General features: G+C 40.6%; 1 protein-coding gene across 1 annotated transcript in view; it reads left to right on the top strand.

Moving 5' to 3' along the window:
• The window catches only part of LOC124790163 (tumor suppressor candidate 3), a 48,553-nt gene extending 27,058 nt beyond the window's left edge, over nt 1-21,495 (top strand). The window contains exons 7-8 of the mRNA XM_047257759.1: nt 17,487-17,652; nt 21,187-21,495. Of these exons, the coding sequence (XP_047113715.1) occupies nt 17,487-17,652; nt 21,187-21,202 (182 nt within the window). The 3' untranslated portion in view covers nt 21,203-21,495. The remainder of the gene's footprint in view (nt 1-17,486; nt 17,653-21,186) is intronic.
• Nucleotides 21,496-21,709: the final 214 nt, after the last annotated feature.

The raw sequence follows: 21,709 nt of genomic DNA, 5'->3' as shown, positions 1-21,709 counted from the left end.
AATATCTCATATAATAAAGTTATTGTAGAGCTGTGAAATCGCTTCAATCATTTGTAATAACCCTGTAAATATTCACATTAAGCAGTTTCAGTCAGTATCATTATATCAAAAATTACTCCCATCCACAAGACATTTAACTCGACTGAAAACTTGAGACAAAAGAACACTAAAAAAATTTGATGTGATACCAACCTCAAGAAATGGAATAAAATGTTAGGGAGGAGAAGGCAGGAAGGTAGTGAAATGGGGAAAAAAATATAGATTAACTAAACAATGGAATAAATGAGAAATAGTCAAGTGACACCAATGTAAAATATTAATATAGTTTGAATGTATATGGATGGGAGAATAAGTTGATAAATAAGTTATCTTCTGTAGGGTCATAAGAGTGAGGTATCTGGAGAGAACGTACATTGTATTGAAAAAACGTGTATTTGTAATAGTTAATGTTTAGTGTTAGTTTCATACAAATCTAATTTGTGTTACCCACGAAAATTATTTTAGACAGAACAATATGTAATGGAACAGATTTTGGATATGTTCTATGAAATATGTTGTTTGCTGTTTGACAATATCAGACTTACTCTCTCCTATTGTCAGTTGGCTCTCCTTCGTGTTTCTCATTTTCTTCACTTCATATTTTTATTTGGTTTGCTTCCTCCTTCTCTCCTTAGTTACAGACTTCGCTTCGTCCATCTCTTCTGTATCCTATATTATATCCTTACCTAAAACTACTATATTTATGTGACGATAAGCAACCCTAAATATGAGACAACCTTCTAATTCAAAGAGGTCTAATGATTTTTGGCCAATTCTGACTACTTTGAATTATAGACTGATATGGGATATCTTAAGATCAGCCAGAAAAGATTAACACTCGCTTTTGTGAGCATATATTATTTTTTAACTGTTCCTGTTTTGGTAATAGAAATTGAAGTATAATTTTTTGAAAAAAGGTCACAAGCATTCTCGCTTTAACAACACATTTTTGCTTACTATCTAAGAGAATAAACTTTCATTTGTAAGCCTGCTGCCATTTCATCTTCTTTCTTAGCAGTCCTCCCACATTATACCATCTTCTGTACTGTTCATGACTTCTGAAATGTAACACTTTTAAAAAAAGCCTTCCTTTATGGATTCACTTGAGATTCTTTTCCGGGTGATAATGATCAATTGCCTGATCCATTTTGAAGTGAAGATATGGTCTTAGAGTAGTCACCCTCTGTAAACCTGTAGCGGGTGAGCCTTGGAAAGTCTAGTCATAACAGCATCCAAAAAGTTATGGCGTCATGCCCTAGAATGATTTCTAGATCTGTGTTATTCTTTGATATCAGATCCTTAACATCATGGTCGAGGTGTCCTCTGTCAGAATTCTCCTTCTGTTAAGAAAATAGCCCAGTATTTTCTTCCAAACAACCTTCATCCATTTTAGTGTCATGTAATTAATCAGCCTGCAAGAAATTTCTGTTTTGGTATAGTTATCCTGCCAAGGACCATATTGTTGTGACTCGCCGATCTTTCGAAGTGCCACCACGCAGTTACGTGCATCCTCTACATGCGGCGCTGTCTGCCAGCCAGGCAGCAGCCGCGCCACCTAAGCGGCCAGCCAGGGGCCGCTAGACTTGGACTCAGTGCTGATTTGACTGTTACAGTGTACACTTGTCTTACTTTGTTTACTTGCTCTTACATGTATTGTGTCGTCCTAGAAATATATTTGTTCAACTTGACGTTACAACAATTGGCAACGAGGTAGTGGATGTTTCTTTACCATCATTGACCCACTGGTTTTCATCGCTACTTTAGAGCAACTATTGCAAGGTCTCATTGAACAGCAAACGCTTCTCACATCTGCGATTCGTGATTTCGTCACGGCATCAAATGCGATGTCTCATCGTTGTCTATACCTCCTTTTCCTCCTTACGACGAGGCAGCGGAAGAATGGTCTGATTACGAAAAACATCTTCGACAGCACTTCTTGGCATTTCATGTCGCGGACGAACAAACATGTAAGTCTCTGTTCCTGTCATGGATTTCACCTCAAATGTATCGGTTGTTGTCGCAATTTGCTCCTTTGAAAGATCCTGCGTCTTTGTCCTTTGCTGAAATGTGCTCATTCTGTCCGTCTATTTTCAAAAGCTAACGCATGTGGTAGCCTCTCGTGTTGCCTTTTATCGTTGTCAAAACAACCGAATCAATCCTATTGCGCTTGGGCTGCTGAACTTCACGGCCTCAGTAGAAAGTGTCAATTTGTTACTGAAGTTCACAAAGAATCCTACGCCGATTCCATGGTATGGGATGCTATTATCCAATTGGCGCCCGACAAAGAATTTAGGCAACGTGCCTTCAGTTGGCAAATCCGACTCTAGATGAAGTCCTATCCATCGCTCAGTCTTTTGAAATTTCACGCGCCGCTGGGGCGCAAATAGAGGCGTGGGGTGACGTCGGGGAAGTAAAACCTCTGTGCACTGTTGACGAAGCGTGCAGCGTGTCCCCGCCGGCCGACGTGGCCGCAGTACGCTCCCAAGTGCAGCCTCGGCCTAACCGTAAACAAACCTCTAAGAAACTGCAGCAAAACCCACGGCAACTCCTTCATGTCCACAGTGTTTTACGTAACATTCACGAGAAGATCGTCCACAATGTTGGGCCGGGTGTTACAAATGCAAAAGGAAGGGTCATGTGTCATCCGTTTGCAAATCTGACCGCATACCTGATGTTCATGAACGTGACACTGATTCTGCTTCTGTGTTGTCTGTCAATGGTACTTCTTCCCTTTCAGGGAAGTTATTCCTCACTATCATCAATTCTCAGACATATCTTCAGTTGGGTTCTCCAATCCTGTCACCTGTCACTCAGCAATTAGACGTACAATAAACAGAAGATTTCTCGCTTGGGACAATTTAATGCTGAGGTATCTTACAAATCCATCGTTCGCACTGTTCCCATATTTGTGGTCGACCAGAGTAACGCAGAGAATCGTTTTGGTTTCAGTGCCTTTCACGTTTTTGGCTTCTCCATAGATGACTCTGTCAATATCTCTGATGCTATTCCTTATGTTCAATTGGATTCCTTGTCGATGACATCTTCGTCCCTTTTTTCTCCTGGGTTAGGCCGGGCAAACGACTTTGAAGCTCATATCACGCTCAAACCCACTGCTCGGCCAAAGTTTTTTTGGGCTCAGCCCTTTCCTGTGGCCCTTCGTGATTGGGTCAAACGAGAGCTGGATCGTGTCACTGCTTCAGGGGTCTTGCTTCCTGTCACTTCCAGTGAATGGTCCTCTCCTGTCGTCGTCGTTGCTAAGCCGAATGGTGATGTTTGTCTCTGTGGCAATCTCAAAGCCACTGTAAATGCTCAATGCCTCATCGACACTTACCCTATGCCCCGTCCTGAAGAATTGTTCACTAAACTTGCTGGAGGCCAGTATTTTTCTAAACTTGACCTGTCAGAAGCTTATCATCAACTTCCTCTCAACGCTGCTTCCTGGCAGTTTCTGGTCCTGCTTCAGCAAACTGTCGCTTCGATCGGTCCCTTCCTCGCCCTACATCTGTTAAGGAACTGCAGGACTTCTTGGGGAAAATAGCATACTATCACAGGTTTTTACCGTCTGCGGCTTCGGTGGCTCAGCCGTTGCATCGCCTGTTGCATAAAAACGTGCCCTTTCACTGGTCCGCGTCATGCGATGTGGCATTCCGGAACTTGAAGACTATGCTGAAACTGGCTACTTATTGACCTGGCCAACATCTTGTTCTTGCCACAGACGCCTCTCAATACGGGGTTGGTGCAGTCCTTGTGCACCGTTTTTCTGACGGTTCTGAACAACCCATAGCTTATGCCTCCAAAACGCTCACGGATGCCCAACGAAAATATTCTCAAATTTAAAAAGAAGCTTTGGCCATTATTTATGCTCTTCATAAGTTTGGTGTTTTTCTTTATGGAACCAAATTTCATCTTTTTACGGATCACAAACCACTTGTTTCCTTGTTTCATGCATCAACTTTGCTTCCCGACAAGGCTGCACACCGCCTCCAGCGTTGGGCTCTTTACTTGTCTCATTTCAATTGTGAGATTCATTTCCGGCCGACAGCTCAACATGCGAATGCTGATGCACTGTCTCGTCTTCCCATGGGTACTGATCTGGCATTCGATAGGGACGAACTTTTGTGTTTCCACCTGGATATTTCTGAGCAGCGGGTTGTGGATGGGTTCCCCATCACCAGGGACCGACTGGCGGCTGCTACGGGTTCTGATCCTACCCTCTCCCGGGTTTTACGCTGTATTCAGAAGGGTTGGCCAGATTGTCCATCCGCTAAGACTTCTCATCCGTTGTGGAACTACTATGCTTTGCACTACCGCCTCACGGCTAGGGATGGTGTTATCCTCCTTTCCATCGACAATGCTTTGCCGCGTGTTGTGGTACCTGTGTCTTTGCGTGCTTCGGTCTCTCGCGTCCTTCACCAAGAGCACTGGGGTGTCTCTCGCACAAAATCTCTGGCGCGCCGTCATGTGTACTGGCCCAGCATCGACTCTGAAATCGCACATGTGGTCGCTACCTGCGGCCCTTGTGCGTCACAGGCCGCTGCCCTGAAGTCATCTTTGTCACCGTGGCCTTCGCCTGAGAAGCCCTGGGAGCGTATTCATGCTGACTTCGCAGGACCTTTTTTAGGTACTTATTGACTACTCGTAATTGACACCTACTCTAACTTTCCTTTCATTGTCCGTTGCAGTTGCCTACCACCATGGCAACCACCAATGCTCTAGCTCGCATATTCTCTTTGGAAGGTCTTCCCTCTACTCTTGTTACTGATAATGGTCCGCAATTTGCCTCTTCCGAATTTGCGGATTTTTGTGCCCGTTACGGCGTCATGCATGTCACGGCCCCTCCGTTCCATCCACAGTCAAACGGTGAGGCTGAATGACTGGTCCACACATTTAAGGCTCAGATGAGGAAACTCCTGACTTCTTCTGCTGCTGATGAAACATTTCTCCAATTTCTGGCTTCTTACCGTTTCAGCCCCATGGGCGACCACAGCCTGGCTGAGCTCTTACATGGCTGACAGCCCCGCATGCTACTTCATGTTCTGCGGCCTTCCACCCCACGGCTGCGGGTGCCTTCGCTTGGCTGGTTCACCGCCGGCGACCTTGTATGGGTACGGGGATATGACAGGTGGCCAAAATGGCCGCATCTTACGACACCGTGGCCAACGCCTGTATGAAATCCAGACAGACACGGGTGTTGCAGTGCGCCATTCGAGCCAGCTTCGGCCTTGTGTGCCGGCAACGCCCATTCCAAATGCCGCTACACCACCTTCGGCTCTACGTGACGCTCGGGATTTTGGCATCTCTCATTACTCACAACGCAGCCCTCTCACCATCATCTCGGTGCCAGCACAAGAACGGACACCACCAGGAGACGTGCCCATGTAGGAACCAGAAGACCATCATCTGTCGGAGCAACTCTACTCGCCTCCTTCTCCTACGGACGCCGACACATCACCCATGTCTCCTGTTATAACAACCGGACTTGCCGCAACGGGCAGATTGGTGCACGGAGCCCCAGCAGATTCACCCCTACGTCTCCTGTCATCTCGACCCATTATCATCGGGGACACTTCTGTCTGTATGGGAAGCCTCCTCCTTGAGACTTTACAGCCAGTCAAACAACACCTATGGACGTTAGTAATCTACAGGCCACCTCCATCAAGACCAGTGCAAAAAGAGGGGAAAAGTGTTGCGACTCGCCGATCTTTCAATTTGCCGCTGCGCAGTTACGCGCATCCTCTACATGCGGCGCTATCTGCCAGCCATGCGGCAGCCACGCCACCTAAGCGGCCAGCCAGCCAGCAGCCGCTAGACTTGGACTCAGCGCTGATTTGACTGTTACAGTGTACACTTGTCTTACGTTGTTTACATGCTCTGTGACTTACATGTATTGTGTAGTCCTAGAAATATATTTGTTCGACTTGATGTTACAACACATATATGGGGTCAGCTTCCTGCAACCTGTCTCAGCATTCAGAATGACTGTTATTCTGGCCTTTTTGTTTGCAGAACTTGTTAAAAACACTTTAGATGCCCTTTACATCAGTTGTAAGAGTTAATAGCATATTAAAATTAACCACCATAATTAGCATTGCTCATATGGCCTAGCAAATATTGGTGAGACTCATTACAGGATGCTGAAATGAAAACAACTGTTTATCCTGTGCTGCAAGAAGACACTGGGCTAGCATTGTTCTTTGGTGTAACTTATCCTCATGTCCCAGCCCGTGCTCGCTTTGGATTCTGTGGCTCATGATGGTAGAAAACTCTTCTTTCTTTATCTTCAGCACCATCATTTACATCTGCATGTACATCTACAACTGTTAACTTCTCAAGTAATTGCGAATTCTTTTCTCTCATGTACCATGCAACATACTGTTCCAATTCCTGGAACCTTCCCTGCTTTGCTCTCCTGGAAGTTATATGTGTAGATCAGGTGCTTGTGAATTTATTCTTCATCTGAAGTTACCTACAAATATTTGCACCTGGGAAACCGAAACTTCTTTGTAAATACAATTGTTCATGACCTGTGCTTCATGAATCACCATTAACTTAAAATTAACACCTGTATGAGTTAATTAGGAACCGTGAACTTGGAGATTCATGCATCAAAACAGAATTCTATCCATGATTTGCATTCATTGTCGATTGCTACAGTTTACTATCATTACACTGCTGACAATCGAAGCAAAGGGAATGGATTTGTTACTTTTAAGATAGCAAAATTCATGTGTTAACAAAAAGTTATGGAAATTGCAGTTAATTTAAAACTGGACCAACAGTGCATTGCTAGCACTGATTGGCGGAAATGAGAATACTGTGGGCCACCAGTGTGCTTGTTTTATTTGTATGAAGATGGTATTTTCATATATATAAGGCTTACTGGCCAATAATCTTACTAAGTGTGGATGCACTCACAGTGTTCAAACTCTTATGGGAATCGGTAGATTGACTGCTGCGAGTAATGAGTATAGTGGGCAGGGACACTACAAATGTAGTGTGTGGACAGTAAGTTAGAAGTGTGGGTTTCATGGGGAGCATGCCAGAGATAAGTCTCTGCAGTCCCACTATCCTGTGTCCCCTCGGTGGCTCAGTCAGGTAGAGCATCTGCCATGTAAGCAGGAGATCCTGGGTTCAAATGTGGTCGGGGCACACATTTTCAACTGTCCCCGTTGATATTTATCAACAGCTGTAAGCAGCTATGTTCTGGATTTCATTGTAATTTCATGTTTTATTTGTTGTTGAACATGAAAATCAACAGTGCTGTGGAGCAGTAGTAGCCTTGTTTTAATTTTGTTGTTTCAGTTGTTGTACCACATTTAAAATGTTACAGCAAAATGACTTTGGCTTCTATAGAAATTGGTACTGTTGTTGTATGTCTGGTGGTGATTGGTAATGCTGGTTCAGTTCCACTATACAGTGGATCAGGGAATGTATGTTAAATGTTTCTATAAGAATGGGATGAAATGCAGAAAATTTTAAGAATGTTAAATTTTGGTTTTATTGAGTCTGCTATGAGTAAAACAAAGTTTATGAGTGCTGCAAATCTTTTGATGAAGCTCATGAAGACATTGGAGATGACAAGCACCCTGCAATGTCCCAGCACATCAATCACTGAAATCGTGGAAAACTGAAAGGAATGATTATGGACGATTGTGAAATCACAATCAGAGAAGTTGCTGATGTTATTGGCATATCAGTTGGCTCATACCATGATTTTGTGTGTGTGTGTGTGTGTGTGTGTGTGTGTGTGTGTGTGTGTGTGTGTGTGTGTGTGTGTGTGTGTTTTGGATGTGAAACCTGTGACAGCAAAATTTATTCTAAAATTGGTGAACTTGGAACAAAAACAGCAGTGCATGGAAGTTGCTCAAGAGACACAAGATGAAGTCAACACTCTTGCAGAACTATTGAAACATGTCATAACAGGTGACAGAATATGAGGTTAGAAATAAGACATGAGAATTAAGTCTCAATTTTCCCTGTGGCAGAATTCAGGGTCCCGAGACCCAAAAAACAGCTCAACAAATGGGAGCAGATGTGAAGGTTATGCTTACTGTGTTCTTCAATTTTAATGGCTGTAGTGCTCCAGGAGCTCTTGCCATAAAATCAAATTATCACAGAGAAATCCTACATACAAGTTCAATGCTGTTTGCCTGAAGCAATCTGAAAACAATGCCCAGATTTGTGGTGAAATAATTCACCACGATAATACACCTGCTCTCAGTTTGTTGCTTGTTCATGAATTTTTGGCCAAAAAAATACTGTAATGATGGTACAGCCTCCATATTCACCAGATGTGGTCCTATATGATACTTTTCTGTTTGCAAAAATAAAGAATAGACTAAAAGGCTTAATTTTTCAAACCTAAATAAAACTAAAAACACATTGCTGAGGGAGCTAAAAGCTATCTCAAAGACCTAGTTCTACAACTGTTTGGGGGACTGGAAAAAGTGTTGGCATAAGTTTATGATAAGACCAACAAATACAGAATGAATCAAAAATAACTTTGGAACAATATAGACATTTATTGAGATAACTTACAGGATTGGTAGATTGTCATTTTGCAGCAAACAACGACAAGTTTCACATAAAAGTCTCAAGTATTACCTTGGTTTGATGTGACTACTACTTGCAAAGCGACAAACATCCCACCATTAATCAGTTTCTTCCCACACTAATTTCAGAAAATCTGGCATAACTTGTGCAACGGCTGCATAGATTCAATTTTGCAGATGAGCTAAATTGTAGGCCTGCTTGGAGTTTCTTTATTGTATTCAATGTGAAATTTATGCCAACCAGTTGTTGCAGAGTTTGTTTCATGAAACCAAAACACACAATGAGCAAGCTCTGCACCACTGAAAGTAACCGTTTTAAGTGTGCACTACACTGGCGATCTTGATGCTGGAATGGGGGTACTGATGCACTGCATGAGTGAGACATGAGGTTGTTTGTTGCAAAATGACACATCTGTCGATTCTCTAAGTTATCTCAATAAATATCTATGTTTCCAAAGTTCTAAAGTCCTTTTTGACTCACCCTGCATAATTATTTTCAAAAATCAAAAGTTCCCCTTCTTTTGTAATACATCTCGTATGCCAACCTGTTTATACGTTACAGAAATGGAATGTTCTAAGCCTTCAAGATCTTGAACTCCTTGTCTCATACAGGTTCATTGATGGTGTAGTAATGACCTGTAATTATAGCCAGTACATTCTATTCTCAGTTTTCAACAGACTCGACACCTTTTCTATTATCGGTCTCACCTGATACTCTTGTAACTGTATGCTACTTTACTGAGCCATGAACTTTACCTCTGTGATAGCTCTGTAAAAACCTCTGTACAGCTAACCATCCACAGAACCTAAAATTTGATAGCTGTAATTCATTCCACATCAAAACAAGTGGCCACCTGTGGATGTCACATCAGCTGTGGTGAGCAGTCCCTTGCACAGTATTCCTACACAAACTACCCTCCAATCCTAGTCCACAAATAGATCCCCTGTGGCATATCTGCGTATGCCCCAAATTCTCTAACAAACACTAAACCAGCTGCAAAGGACCACCCCCAGTACCCAATATCACCATGAACTGGAACAACTTAACCAAATGCTCAGCAAGAGCTTCAATTACCAAATACCCTAAGGCGAGGAACAACCTTCCCACTTCACCTGAAGTGGTATTCCAGTGCCCATCCAGTGAACAAAATATCTTGCTCCTACCTGCTGGCACATATAAGCCCCTCCCCTATCAGTTGTATCACTATGCAACACATCTCCTATGCATCCATCCAGCATACCTTCTCTGTCCCTGAACTAGCATATTCTTCCCTATCAGATTCTAGGCCACTAGTGAATCATTGATGAATACCAACTCTGCTGTAACTTCTACAAAGCCTTTTATGTGGGCACGACCACCATCTACATCTACGTGATTACTCTGCTATTCACAATAAAGTGCCTGGCAGAGGGTTCAGTGAACCACCTTCAAGCTGTCTCTCTATTGTTCCATTCTCGAACGGCACGCAGGAAAAATGAGCACTTAAATTTTTCTGCACGAGCCCTAATTTTGCTTATTTTATCGTGATGATCATTTCTCCCTATGTAGGTGGGTGCCAACAGAATGTTTTCGCATTCAGAGGAGAACTGAAATTTCATGAGATGATCCCGTCGCAACGAAAAACGCCTTTGTTTTAATGATTGCCACTCCAATTCACGTATCATGTCTGTGACACTATCTCTCCTATTTCGCCAGAATACAAAATGAGCTGCCCTTCCTTGTACTTTTTCGATGTCATCTGTCAGTCCCACCTGATGCAGATCCCACACCGCACAGAAATACTCCAGAATAGGGCGGACAAGCATGGTGTAAGCAGTCTCTTTAGTAAACCTGGTGCACCTTCTAAGTGTTCTGCTGATGAATCGCAGTCTTTGGTTTGCTCTGCCTACAATATTATCTATGTGATTGTTCCAATTTATGTTATTTGTAATTGTAATCCCTGAGTATTTAGTTGAATTTACAGCCTTCAGATTTGTGTGACTTATCACGTATTCAAATTTAGCTGATTTCTTTTAGTACTCATGTGAGTAACTTCACACTTTTCCTTATTCACAGTCAATTGCAACTTTTCGCACCATACAGATATCTTATCTAAATCATTTTGCAAGTTGTTTTGATCATCTAATGACCTTACAAGACGGTAAATGACAGCATCATCTGCAAACAATCTAAGATGGCTCCTCAGATTGTATCCTATGTCGTTAATACAGATCAGGAACAATAGAGGGCCAGTGACATTTCCTTGGGGAACGCGGGATATTACTTCTGTTTTACTCAATGACTTTCTGTCTATTACTACGAACTGTGACCTTTCTGACAGGAAATCACGAATCCAGTCGTACAACTGAGGCGATACTACATAGGCACGCAGTTTGGTTAGAAAACGCTTGTGAGGTACGGTGTCGAAAGCCTTCTGGAAATCTAAACATATGGAATCAATTTGACATCCCCTGTGGATAGCACTTATTACTTCATGAGTATAAAGAGCTAGTTGTGTTTCACAAGAACAATATTTTCTGTGAAACCATGCTGACTATGTGTCAATAAATCGTTTTCTTCGAGGTACTTCATAATATTCAAATGCAATATATGTTCCAAAACCCTAGTGCAAATCAACGTTTGTGATATAGGCCTGTAATTCAGCAGATTACTCCTACTTCCCTTTTTGGGTATTGGTGTGACTTTGAGCAATTTTCTAGTCTTTGGGTACAGATCTTTCTGTGAGTGAGTGGTTGTATATAATTGCTAAATATAGAGCTATTTAACAGCATATTCTGAGAGGAATCTGACTGGTACGCAATCTGGACCGAAGGCCTTGCTTTTATTAAGTGATTTAAGCTGCTTCATTACACTGAGGATATCTACTTCTATGTTTCTCATCTAGACATTTCTTGATTGGAATTCAGGAATATTTACTTCATCTTTGGTGAATGAGTTTCGGAAAACTGTGTTTAATAACTGTGCTTTAGTGGCACTGCCATCAGTGACTTCACCGTTGTTATCAGGCAGTGAAGGTATTGACTGCTTCTTGTCACTGATGCGCTTTATGTATGACCAGATTCTCTTTGGGTTCTCTGCCAGATTTCGAGACAGAATTTCGTTGTGGAAATTATTAAAGGCATCTCGCATTGAAGTACGCGCTATATTTCGAACTTCTCTAAAACTTTTCCAATCTTTGGGATTTTGCGTTCTTTTAAATTTGGCATGCTTTTTTCGTTGCTTCTGCAGCAACCATCTGACCCATTTTGTGTACTATGGGGGATCAGTATCATCACTTATTAATTTATGTAGTATGTATCTCTCAATTGCTGTCGATGCTATCTCTTTGAAAACATTCCACAGCTTTTCTGCACTTACATGATCAGACTGGAAGGAGTGAAGACTGTCTCTTAAAAAGGCGTTAAGAGCATTTTTATCAGCTTCTTTAAATAAATATACTTTGCGTTTCTTTTTTATGGTTGTAGGTGTTTCAGTATTCAGCCTAGCAGCAACTGCCTTGTGGTTGCTAATCCCTGTATTCCTCACAATACTCACTATTTGTCCAGGATTATTTGTTGCTAAAAGGTCAAGTATGCTTTCGCAGCCATTTACACTTTGAGTGGGCTCATGAACTAATTGTTCAAAATAATTTTCTGAGAAAGCATTCAGTACAATTTCGGATGACGTTTTACGCCTGCCACCAGCTTTAAATGTATAATTTTTCTAGCATATCAAGGGTAGATTGAAGTCACCACCAACTATAATTATATGAGTGGGGGTACCTATTTGAAATGAGGCTCAAGTTTTCTTTGACCTGTGCAGCAACTATATCTTCTGAGTCAGGGGGTCGTTATAATGATCCAATTAATAGTTTAATCTGATTGTCAGGTATAACCTCTACCCACACTATTTCACATGAGCTATCTACTTCAATTTCGCTACAAGGCAAACTACCTCTGACAGCAACAAATACTCCACCACCAACTGTATTTAATCTATCCTTTCTGAACACTGTTAGATTGTTTGAAAAAATTTTGGCTGAACTTATTTCTGGCTTTAGTCAGCTCACTGTACCTACAACTATTTGAGCTTCAGTTCTTTCTATTAGGGCTTGGAGCTTTGATTCTTTCCCAACACAGCTACAACAATTTACAACTACAATACCAATCGTTTCTACAACTACCTTACTGTGTTTTATCTGCCCACTTTTAGACGGACATCCCTTCTGTGGTCCCCTGAGATCCTCTAACCTAAAAAACCGCCCAGTCCCTCCCACACAGCCCCCACTACCCGTGTAGCTGCCTCCTGTGTGTAGTGGACTCCTGACCATGTAGTTGTCCACCAGAATACATGGGCACTGCCAACTGTAACCAGAAACAAAGTTGACTAGCCAGTGACAGGTCATTCTGTTGACCACAACATGCTTTCTTTAGTGTTTGCTTCACATCCCTTACTATCTGGAGCCCCAGTACCCAATCCCTGCCCCATACCAACCTCTCAAAATCACGTACATTGGAACATCATTCCAACATATCTTTTGGCCCTTCATTCTCTGCTAGCACCTGTCCCACACCTGCTTCTACCTTTTGTTTCCATACCTCCACTGAACTTCCTTGTCTCTTTCTTCCTCTGTTTTATATCCACCCCTATCCCCCCTCCCCAACAAAATTTAATGTTTGCCACACTGAACTTCATACGCTTGCACCTTGGTGGGCCATCTGCACTCCCCTCTCCTCCCAATCCTTCCAAGCTTCCTTGCTCTTCTAACCCATTCTACATTCCACCTAAAAATCTCTCTCAGAAGGTACACAGCAGGGAATGGACAGTGTGTGTGTGTGTGTGTGTGTGTGTGTGTGTGTGAGAGAGAGAGAGAGAGTGAGTGAGTGAGTGAGTGAGAGAGAGAGAGAGAAGAAGGTGGTGGTGGTGGTGGTTAGTGTTTAACGTCCCGTCGACAATGAGGTCATTAGAGACGGAGCGCAAGCTCGGGTTAGGGAAGGATTGGGAAGGAAATTGGCCGTGCCCTTTCAAAGGAACCATCTCAGCATTCACCTGAAACGATTTAGGGAAATCACGGAAAACCTAAATCAGGATGGCCGGAGACGGGATTGAACCGTCATCCTCCCGAATGCGAGTCCAGTGAGAGAGAGAAGAAGGATCTTGTCTGAAAGCAGAGCACAGAACAACATCAGTCTTCTTTATGCGCCTGTTGACCACCCAACACCTCATCTGTACAGTGAGTGGTTGCTTTTACTCCTTCCATTTTGCGATTTCTTATTAGGGAAAGAGGAAAATCTACTCTGTGTTGAATGTTTACTTAGATACTTTACATATTGTTATTTTGTAATTATTTAACATATTGGAAGCATGTTGCATCTTTTTTTGTGACAGTTGCGATAATTGACAGCAAGTCACTTCTGCATAAAGGTGTTTTGTGGCTGATTTCTATGCTTATATTGCAAAATAACAACTTGCAACATTTTACACTTTGCACTTTGCACTTGAATAATAGTGTACCTTATCACGTGATCAAGTTTAGTTGCTAAAGTGACTAGCTACTCTCTCTGAGCTGTTGAATAATATTTGTCATAATTGTAATGTATGTTCAAATTTTATTTGTCAGTTTTGCCTTGAATGTCATACACTTAATTCGTACTTCACCAGTAAGTTAGCTTATTTTGTTCTGGGACCAGTGTTTTTTCATATATAAGTGTCAAGGATAAAAAAAATTCACCCACTTGGACTTCACAGTGTGATTCCTCACATACTAACCGTACAAAAATATCTCTCACAAAATTCCATCCTGCACATATTTCCAGCAGTAAATGGATGTTAAAGTTAGGCAATCTGGCAACACGGTAATCACATGTGCAATATGTGCCTCTGTCAGCATATATGCAAAGTGCTCTGCAGTTTGTGCAGTGGATAGTATTTTGGGTTAGCATGCAGAAGGTTGGGGGTTCGATTCTGGGCCATGTCATGTTTGTTTTTATTTGCTAGTTCTGCCATATAATACTATGCACCATTTCTTAAGCCACCTGTGCCTGACATTTACATAATACAATATTGTGTAATGGTGAACATAACAGAAATGTGCTCAGACAAGTCAGAAATACACAGTTGAAACAAATGACCTGTCATAGTACAGAACAACTACAAAAACAATATCAATTTCAAGATGCTAAAAAGGATATCACAGTTAAATAACTCAACATCTACTAATCATTTATACTACATGCAGTACGTCATTTCAGATGTGACAACCAGTGACAATACTAATTTCCGTATTAATGATCGCAAGAAGTTTACAAAAGAATACATTGTCCTCAGAGCAAATGCTCAAAGTGACCCCCCTTCACTTCCAAACAATCAAACATTGTGTGACCTGTTGGATCATACAGCTCTGGACTCTTTGCATCAAGGCTGCACCCACACATACAAGAGCAGCATGAACACATGCTATTAGTTCTACCATATGTCAGTGGAGTAGAATATATGTGCTCCTTCAAGTGTCCCCATAGGAAGAAATCAAGGGGATTTAGGTCAGGTGAATGCAGAGGCAATACAACTGGATCTCCCTATCTGAGCCATTTCTCTGGAAATTTTCTGCCTAAACATTGTTGCTAACCTCTGCCGACCAAGATGTGGAACATCTTTCATTGTGTCAGGCGAATAGTTTGAGAGGAATGCATGATACCTTTGTGCAGTCAACTGGTCAAGCAACAACTAGGAACCCAAACTCCTGCATCCCAGTATTCCAACCCGGACATTGATGCCAAAGTGAACTTGATATCCATGGTCGCGGGTGACATGCAGGTTAACATCACACCAGTGATGGGCATTGTGCGTATTGAAGACATCTTCATTAGTGAATGCTGCTTCAGCTGATCATATTACAGTTTTTATGAAGTCATCATTGGCTTACTGTTGTTGTTAGAACCATTCATAGAATTGCATTGGCAGAAGGCGGTCTGTAGGATGTAGGTGCTGCATTAAAGAATAATGGTACAGGTGCAGACCACGCTCATGCAGACGTCAGTGACAGTGCTGCCTCACTACACTACGTGTACTTCACTAGGGTCTTGGTGTATGACCTCCAGAACAGCTTCCTCGGTAGCTGGAGCTGACCAGTCTGTAGGACTTCCCGAAGGCAAAGCTCCAGATGACGAAACACATTTTTATCTGGATGATGTCAACAAGGATCTAGCAGTGTATTCATGAGTGGCAACACCAGCCTTGTTACCCGATGTACCTTGAACCAGAAGCTTATCCACATATTCACTGCTTGTCTATGCCATATTTCTGCCACACTGTTTTAGTATACCACAAGAAGAAAATGCGATATGTGTACAAATGTACATTGAGTCTGTCACTGGCACATTACTCCACTAGCAGCTAGTTCCTGTCTGGTGAACAGCGCATGCAGTAAAACCACATCATTATCCGCAGCAGGCTGGTCCGCCTACCATGCACCACTTCTCTTACAGCTTTTGTTCTGTACAAATCATCCCAACACTGCTAATTTTGAAATGTTTGTTTAGAATTATACTTTTTCCCTAATGGTAATGGACGTGTTGTTTCCACATTTCAGTCAATGATACTAATAACAATAATAATAGTAATGCATAAAGATGATACTTACTAAACAGCATGCAATTATCTGACTCAGTGCCATAAGTCGTAATTGGTGGTTCCAAGGTGATAATACATACAGATGGTAACAGAGTTTGGAAATTATTTGCAAAGCACATTGCTAGCCCTACTGGTGACACAAGGCCCTAATGAAATGTAATGGACCTGAATGTATAAAGAATAATAGTTTGTACTAATCAATGGGACCATTGGGGGATGATACACGGAAAACAGGTTTGCAATCTAGTCGATGTAGTGGTGTGGAACAATTCATGTCCATGACATGTAAAAGGTGTCTTTAAAATCTGATTGGCAAAAACAATTGTATTTCTGTGTTCGTAGAATGTAAGTGCAAATGTTTTGTAGAGGACACACTGTAGTCGCTATATGACGATTAAGATGCCAGATACAGTACCATGCAGACTACATTTAAAAAATAAAAACAAATATGCTTCGACCCAGGATCGAACCCTCAACCTCCAGCATGCTATACACTGCACCAACTGCACAGCACCATTGCTGTCTGCAGACAGAGGTTGTTACTGTACATGCTATTACAGCGTTGCCAGATTGCCAGTTATTAACGTCCATTTTCTGCTGGAAATACGTGTTGGAAAGATTTTATGACAGACATTTTTGTATTGCAAGTATGTGACAAATCATGCTGTGAAGTTCGAGTGCATGAATTTTTCTTCACCCTGTATATGAAATAAAAATTCCAAAATAACTGGTTAAATATTTGTATAAGGCAGCTAGAATTTTTATTTGTTATGTCTTTCTTATTTTTTATCAGTGAAGATTTAACAAACTACAGATTAAACCTACCTATATTACAAAGAATATGATAGTGTCAAATAATGTGTAAGGAAAACAGCTTAAGCTCAGTTACAGTAATTTATACATAAATTCATCCAAATATACTCTAAGTTAAAATAAAATAATGATTTGAAATTTTGAAGTCACATTTCTCAAAAAAAAAGTTGTCAAAGAAGTACCTTGCCATTCGAAGCCCAAAAACTTTGGGTTCTCTATAGTGCCTCATACTTCAAGGTTAGCATAAGTTTAGAGATTAAGCATCTTGATTGGTCGGGTAGTTAAGTTGTATTAAGTACCATTGCGACAGACAGGAAATTAAATTTCTGTGAGAAGGAAAGCGGCACGGAAAAATGACGAGGAAGATAGGAAGACCCAAATAATTCATTTTAACTGAATGTATAGTAGAGTATTATCTTGTATGTTTACAAGAACAATGTTACAAGATTGTCTTCATCCTTAGCTGTGTTCAGATGCATTTGTGGTCTTAGGCATGGTGCTCATAACAGAAGCAGCAGTGCAGAAAGGAGATGTTCGAAAACGAAGAATTATTGCAATAGGTGGTCTCGTTATTGTTGCAGCTTTCTTCAGTTTAATTTTGTCTATGTTTAGATCAAAGGCTCATGGATACCCATACAGGTAAATATGTGAATTCCATCAATCTTTTTTATTTTAGCAAAATGTTATTAAAACTCGTATTTCATGTTTTACAATCACATAGTTTCAAGTTAAAGTAGCGAATTGTGAATCTCTTCAGGTACATAGTATAAACTTTAGTCATGATTTTTCTAGGTACTGTGGTCTATTGTATTCATGGATTATACCCATTGATAATTCAGGATTACTTACTAACGGAAATAATTGTCAGAAAAATACTGCTCTTATGCAGGAATTAATATATTTCCATTTCATTTTTATCTATGATATACTCCCCAATGTGCTATTGGAAGTACATGAAACAAATCAGTATGTTAGGAATACTTGTCTTTGGTTGTAATCTATCTTTCCTTATATTACATTGGCTACTTTATTACTTGTGGAATATAAAATTCGAAGCTTAAGGATGTGAAACTGATGAAGCTAAAAATTCTTTAAACATTTCCATACGACATGTCACAAACTTGGAACATCATTCTCATTTGTTTTTCCCCTACTAAAGCAACAGGTTGATATCTGTAATCTAGGTGTCCTATTACTGGATCAGTAGCACCATATTGTAATTAATGGTGACTCATTGTCGACTCCACTTGCAATCGGTGCAAACCATTTCTCCTTTGTTCCATAGCAATATTTTTATGAATTGCAGCAGTATCACTGAAGAACACAGCTACAAAGAAAGTATAGAAATTTTTCTCTTTACATCCAGTTGGTGCTCCCAAAGAAATATCCATAGATTACTTATTTTTGCCAACAGTGACAATCTTCAGATCTGTTGTACAATGACAGAAAAAACAAAACTGATAATGAGTTGTGTAGCTTAACACATACTGAACACAGTAATAGTGTATGGATATTAGTATAGAGATTTGAAATACCTGTAAAGGATCAATGCAGTAAAGCCTAAAAACAAACTGAGATACACCAGTAAAGTGATGTTAAAGAACAGCTCATTGAATGTGTCAAGATAGTAGCAAACATGATGTGTATTGTGGAACCTTTGAACATCAAACTGTGGTGCAGTTGTAGTGCAAAAAGAACATACATTACATCATCTACAAGGTATCAGAACTGCAACCACAGTTTACAGGAGGAGTCTGACTATCATAGCCAAGAGTATGGTTTTGGTAACAGAGGTATAATGAAAAGAAATAATACTGACTGATGTATAAATTACTTAAAAAAAACAGTATTTCAATTGCAGGGAAGAGTTACTTGTGTGGACCTAAGGTAGGTAGACAGCAGCGTTAAATCAGAAAGACATTTATTATAGGACGAGATAATTAGATAGCAACAGTAAATCAGAAAGAGATGAGAGTCTGATACCTGCCACAATTAGAATACATACTGTGTGCAACTTCTAAATTATATCTATTACACAGTGACATAGTATTATTTGTTTGGGAATTGCTAATAATAGTAGATTTCTTAAAACATTTTATCAATTTTGTACCATTTAATTTATTTCCTCACATACCAAGGCTTGATTGTATCATCAGTGCAATAACTGTTGCTACTGCTGTTTATTTCCTATGTATTTTACTAACACTTAATGACCCACGACTGGTTCTGAGATGTTCAGCCTCATTATCATAATGTTCTGTAGATCATTATGTTGCATGGCAATGACATTCGATTAGAAAATCAGGCCAATGTATACTGTATCGATAAAATGTTGTGTTGTTGTTGTTGTTGTTGTTGTCTTCAGTCCTGAGACTGGTTTGATGCAGCTCTCCATACCATACAGTAAAGTTTTTACATGAATAGTTCAGTATGGCTTTTGGAAGGAAAATTATTGACATTTCAGATTAAGTCACTAAGTTACTTATGAGCTGTTAATGTTTTTACTTGACTGCCTTATTTGCTGCAAATCAAGCCGTAGATCATTAGTCATTATGTAAGAATATGTAAGATACATCAGGAGAAAATGTTACAAAGAGAATAATTTATGCTTCAGGTTTGGGGAAGAAATTTTGCATGACAAGAAGGTAATGTAAATCGATGAAAATACACAGGTGTCCAAAATTAATGCAGCACATCACTATTTCCCCATCCTGTGTCTAATTCATGATATAATCGTACAAACTGTCAACAGATGTCCGCACGACATGTTTACACAGAAGATGGCATTCTGGGCAACAAACAACCGTGCCAGTGATGATGTCAGATCACCTGTCAAATGGGGTAGTGTTCACCGGGTAGTCACATATCCAAAATCGCTGTGTACACAGTCGTAGACGGTGCTGCATGGTACAGTGAAGACGCCTACCAGACTTTTGTAGAGGGACATACGAAGGATGGAAGCAAGACAGTCGCAAACTGATGTGACCCGATGGCTTAACGTGAATTGTTCTGCTCTTTTTTTTTTTGGATGTGATGACAGTTTATAGAGACCGAAACTGTATCCCGAAGAGCAGAGCAGGGCTGACCATGTGTAACATCAGAAAGAGAGGATCTTTATTTGGGTGCAAGGGGACAATGGTACTGCCTTAGTACTGCACGGCAGCTGGCTTCTGACCTTGCAGCTTCCACTGGACATGTTGTATGGTGTATAGAAGCCTTAGGCAGAGTGGCCTTTATTGTTGGAGACCTTCTGTACGTGTACCTCTGTCATGCCTCCACAGAAGGGAACATCTAGAGTGGAACCGTCAACATGTCACCTAGACGGTCGAACAGTGGGCCAATGTTCTTTTCACAGATGAGTCCCAATTTGGTTTAGAGAGCGATTCTAGATGAAATGTGGAACATGATTTTGGGACCCAAACATTGTGGAAAGAGACCGGTGTGAGCGGGTATTATGTAGACCAATCAGAAACCTGTTCATGAACTTGTGCGGTTGAATTGGCAAGATTCAACTGCTATCATGTATCGTGACGCGATCTTGGCACCTCAATTTGGGTTGCTTGTGAGATGCTATGGTACCAGACATCGTATTGATGGACGATAATGCTCGAACACATAGAGCACAGCTAGTTGATATTTTCTTGGAAACGGAAGAATTTGTATGAATGGCGTGGCCTGCCGATTTGAATCCCATGGAGCAAGTTTGGGATGCACTAGGGACACAGTTGCATCACATCAGCATCTACTAACCTCTTTCCAAGATCTGTGAGCAGCTCTTTAGGAAGAATGGGCACTATTGCCTCAACATGATATTGATGACATCATTTACAATATTCTCCATCATTGTCATGCCTGTACTGCTGCCAGAGGTGGTCCCATCCCATATTGGGCACATTAACCAGTTGTCTGAATGTGTTGCTGAATCTGTTAATTTGGAAAAAATGAACATTTTTTTCTACTGTTATGCATGTTGCAGTTGTTTATGTTCTGTATTTTTTACATTGTTTCTACTTTACTATTATCTGTTTATGCTGTTTTTTGACAAAGTAAACACAACTTTGCAAAATTTCTGTTTGTTGCTTTAATTTTGGAAACCAGTGTATCAATAAATATGTATGTCTATGTTATCATAAAGTAACAGCAAAAATGTATATACTTTCTGTGCTGTTCCAGCTTCCTCTTCAAGTGAAAGCTGCAAGTGGATTTTTTCAAAATAATTAACTGGGCACCTACACAACTTACCTGGCATGTGACAAATTAAGTGACAGTACATGATAACACTGGCCTAAATTAAGCTGAAATGTATAAATTCTGGATACGATGGAGTTTTCACCACACAACCATATTACTACTATTGTGACATACATGGTTATATGGGTTTTTTTGTTATGCATTTTTAAGTATTACTGAAGTCTTTCATTGTTAAGTTATTTAAAAAATCTTTGTTAGAAAGCCAATAAACTGTATACCTGTTGAGAGAGACCCAATTTTTAGTGTATATTCCAAACATTATGATATATTCTGTGTTACATATAGATTTTACAGCTGAAGTTAATCTTAAAAGTTTTTTATGCTCCATTGGTTTTGGCTACAATGGTTTTGGCTACAATAGCAGGCATTGAATTAAAAGAAAAGGTCATACGTGCACATTTAAGTAATTTCGTCTTAGCGAAATGGATTGTTTTCTGCTGTTCTC

This window comes from Schistocerca piceifrons, chromosome 3 (genome assembly GCF_021461385.2).
Source record: "Schistocerca piceifrons isolate TAMUIC-IGC-003096 chromosome 3, iqSchPice1.1, whole genome shotgun sequence".
Lineage (NCBI taxonomy): Eukaryota > Metazoa > Arthropoda > Insecta > Orthoptera > Acrididae > Schistocerca > Schistocerca piceifrons.
Note: the sequence above shows the minus strand (reverse complement) of the source record. Positions and strands in the feature narration are given on the sequence as shown.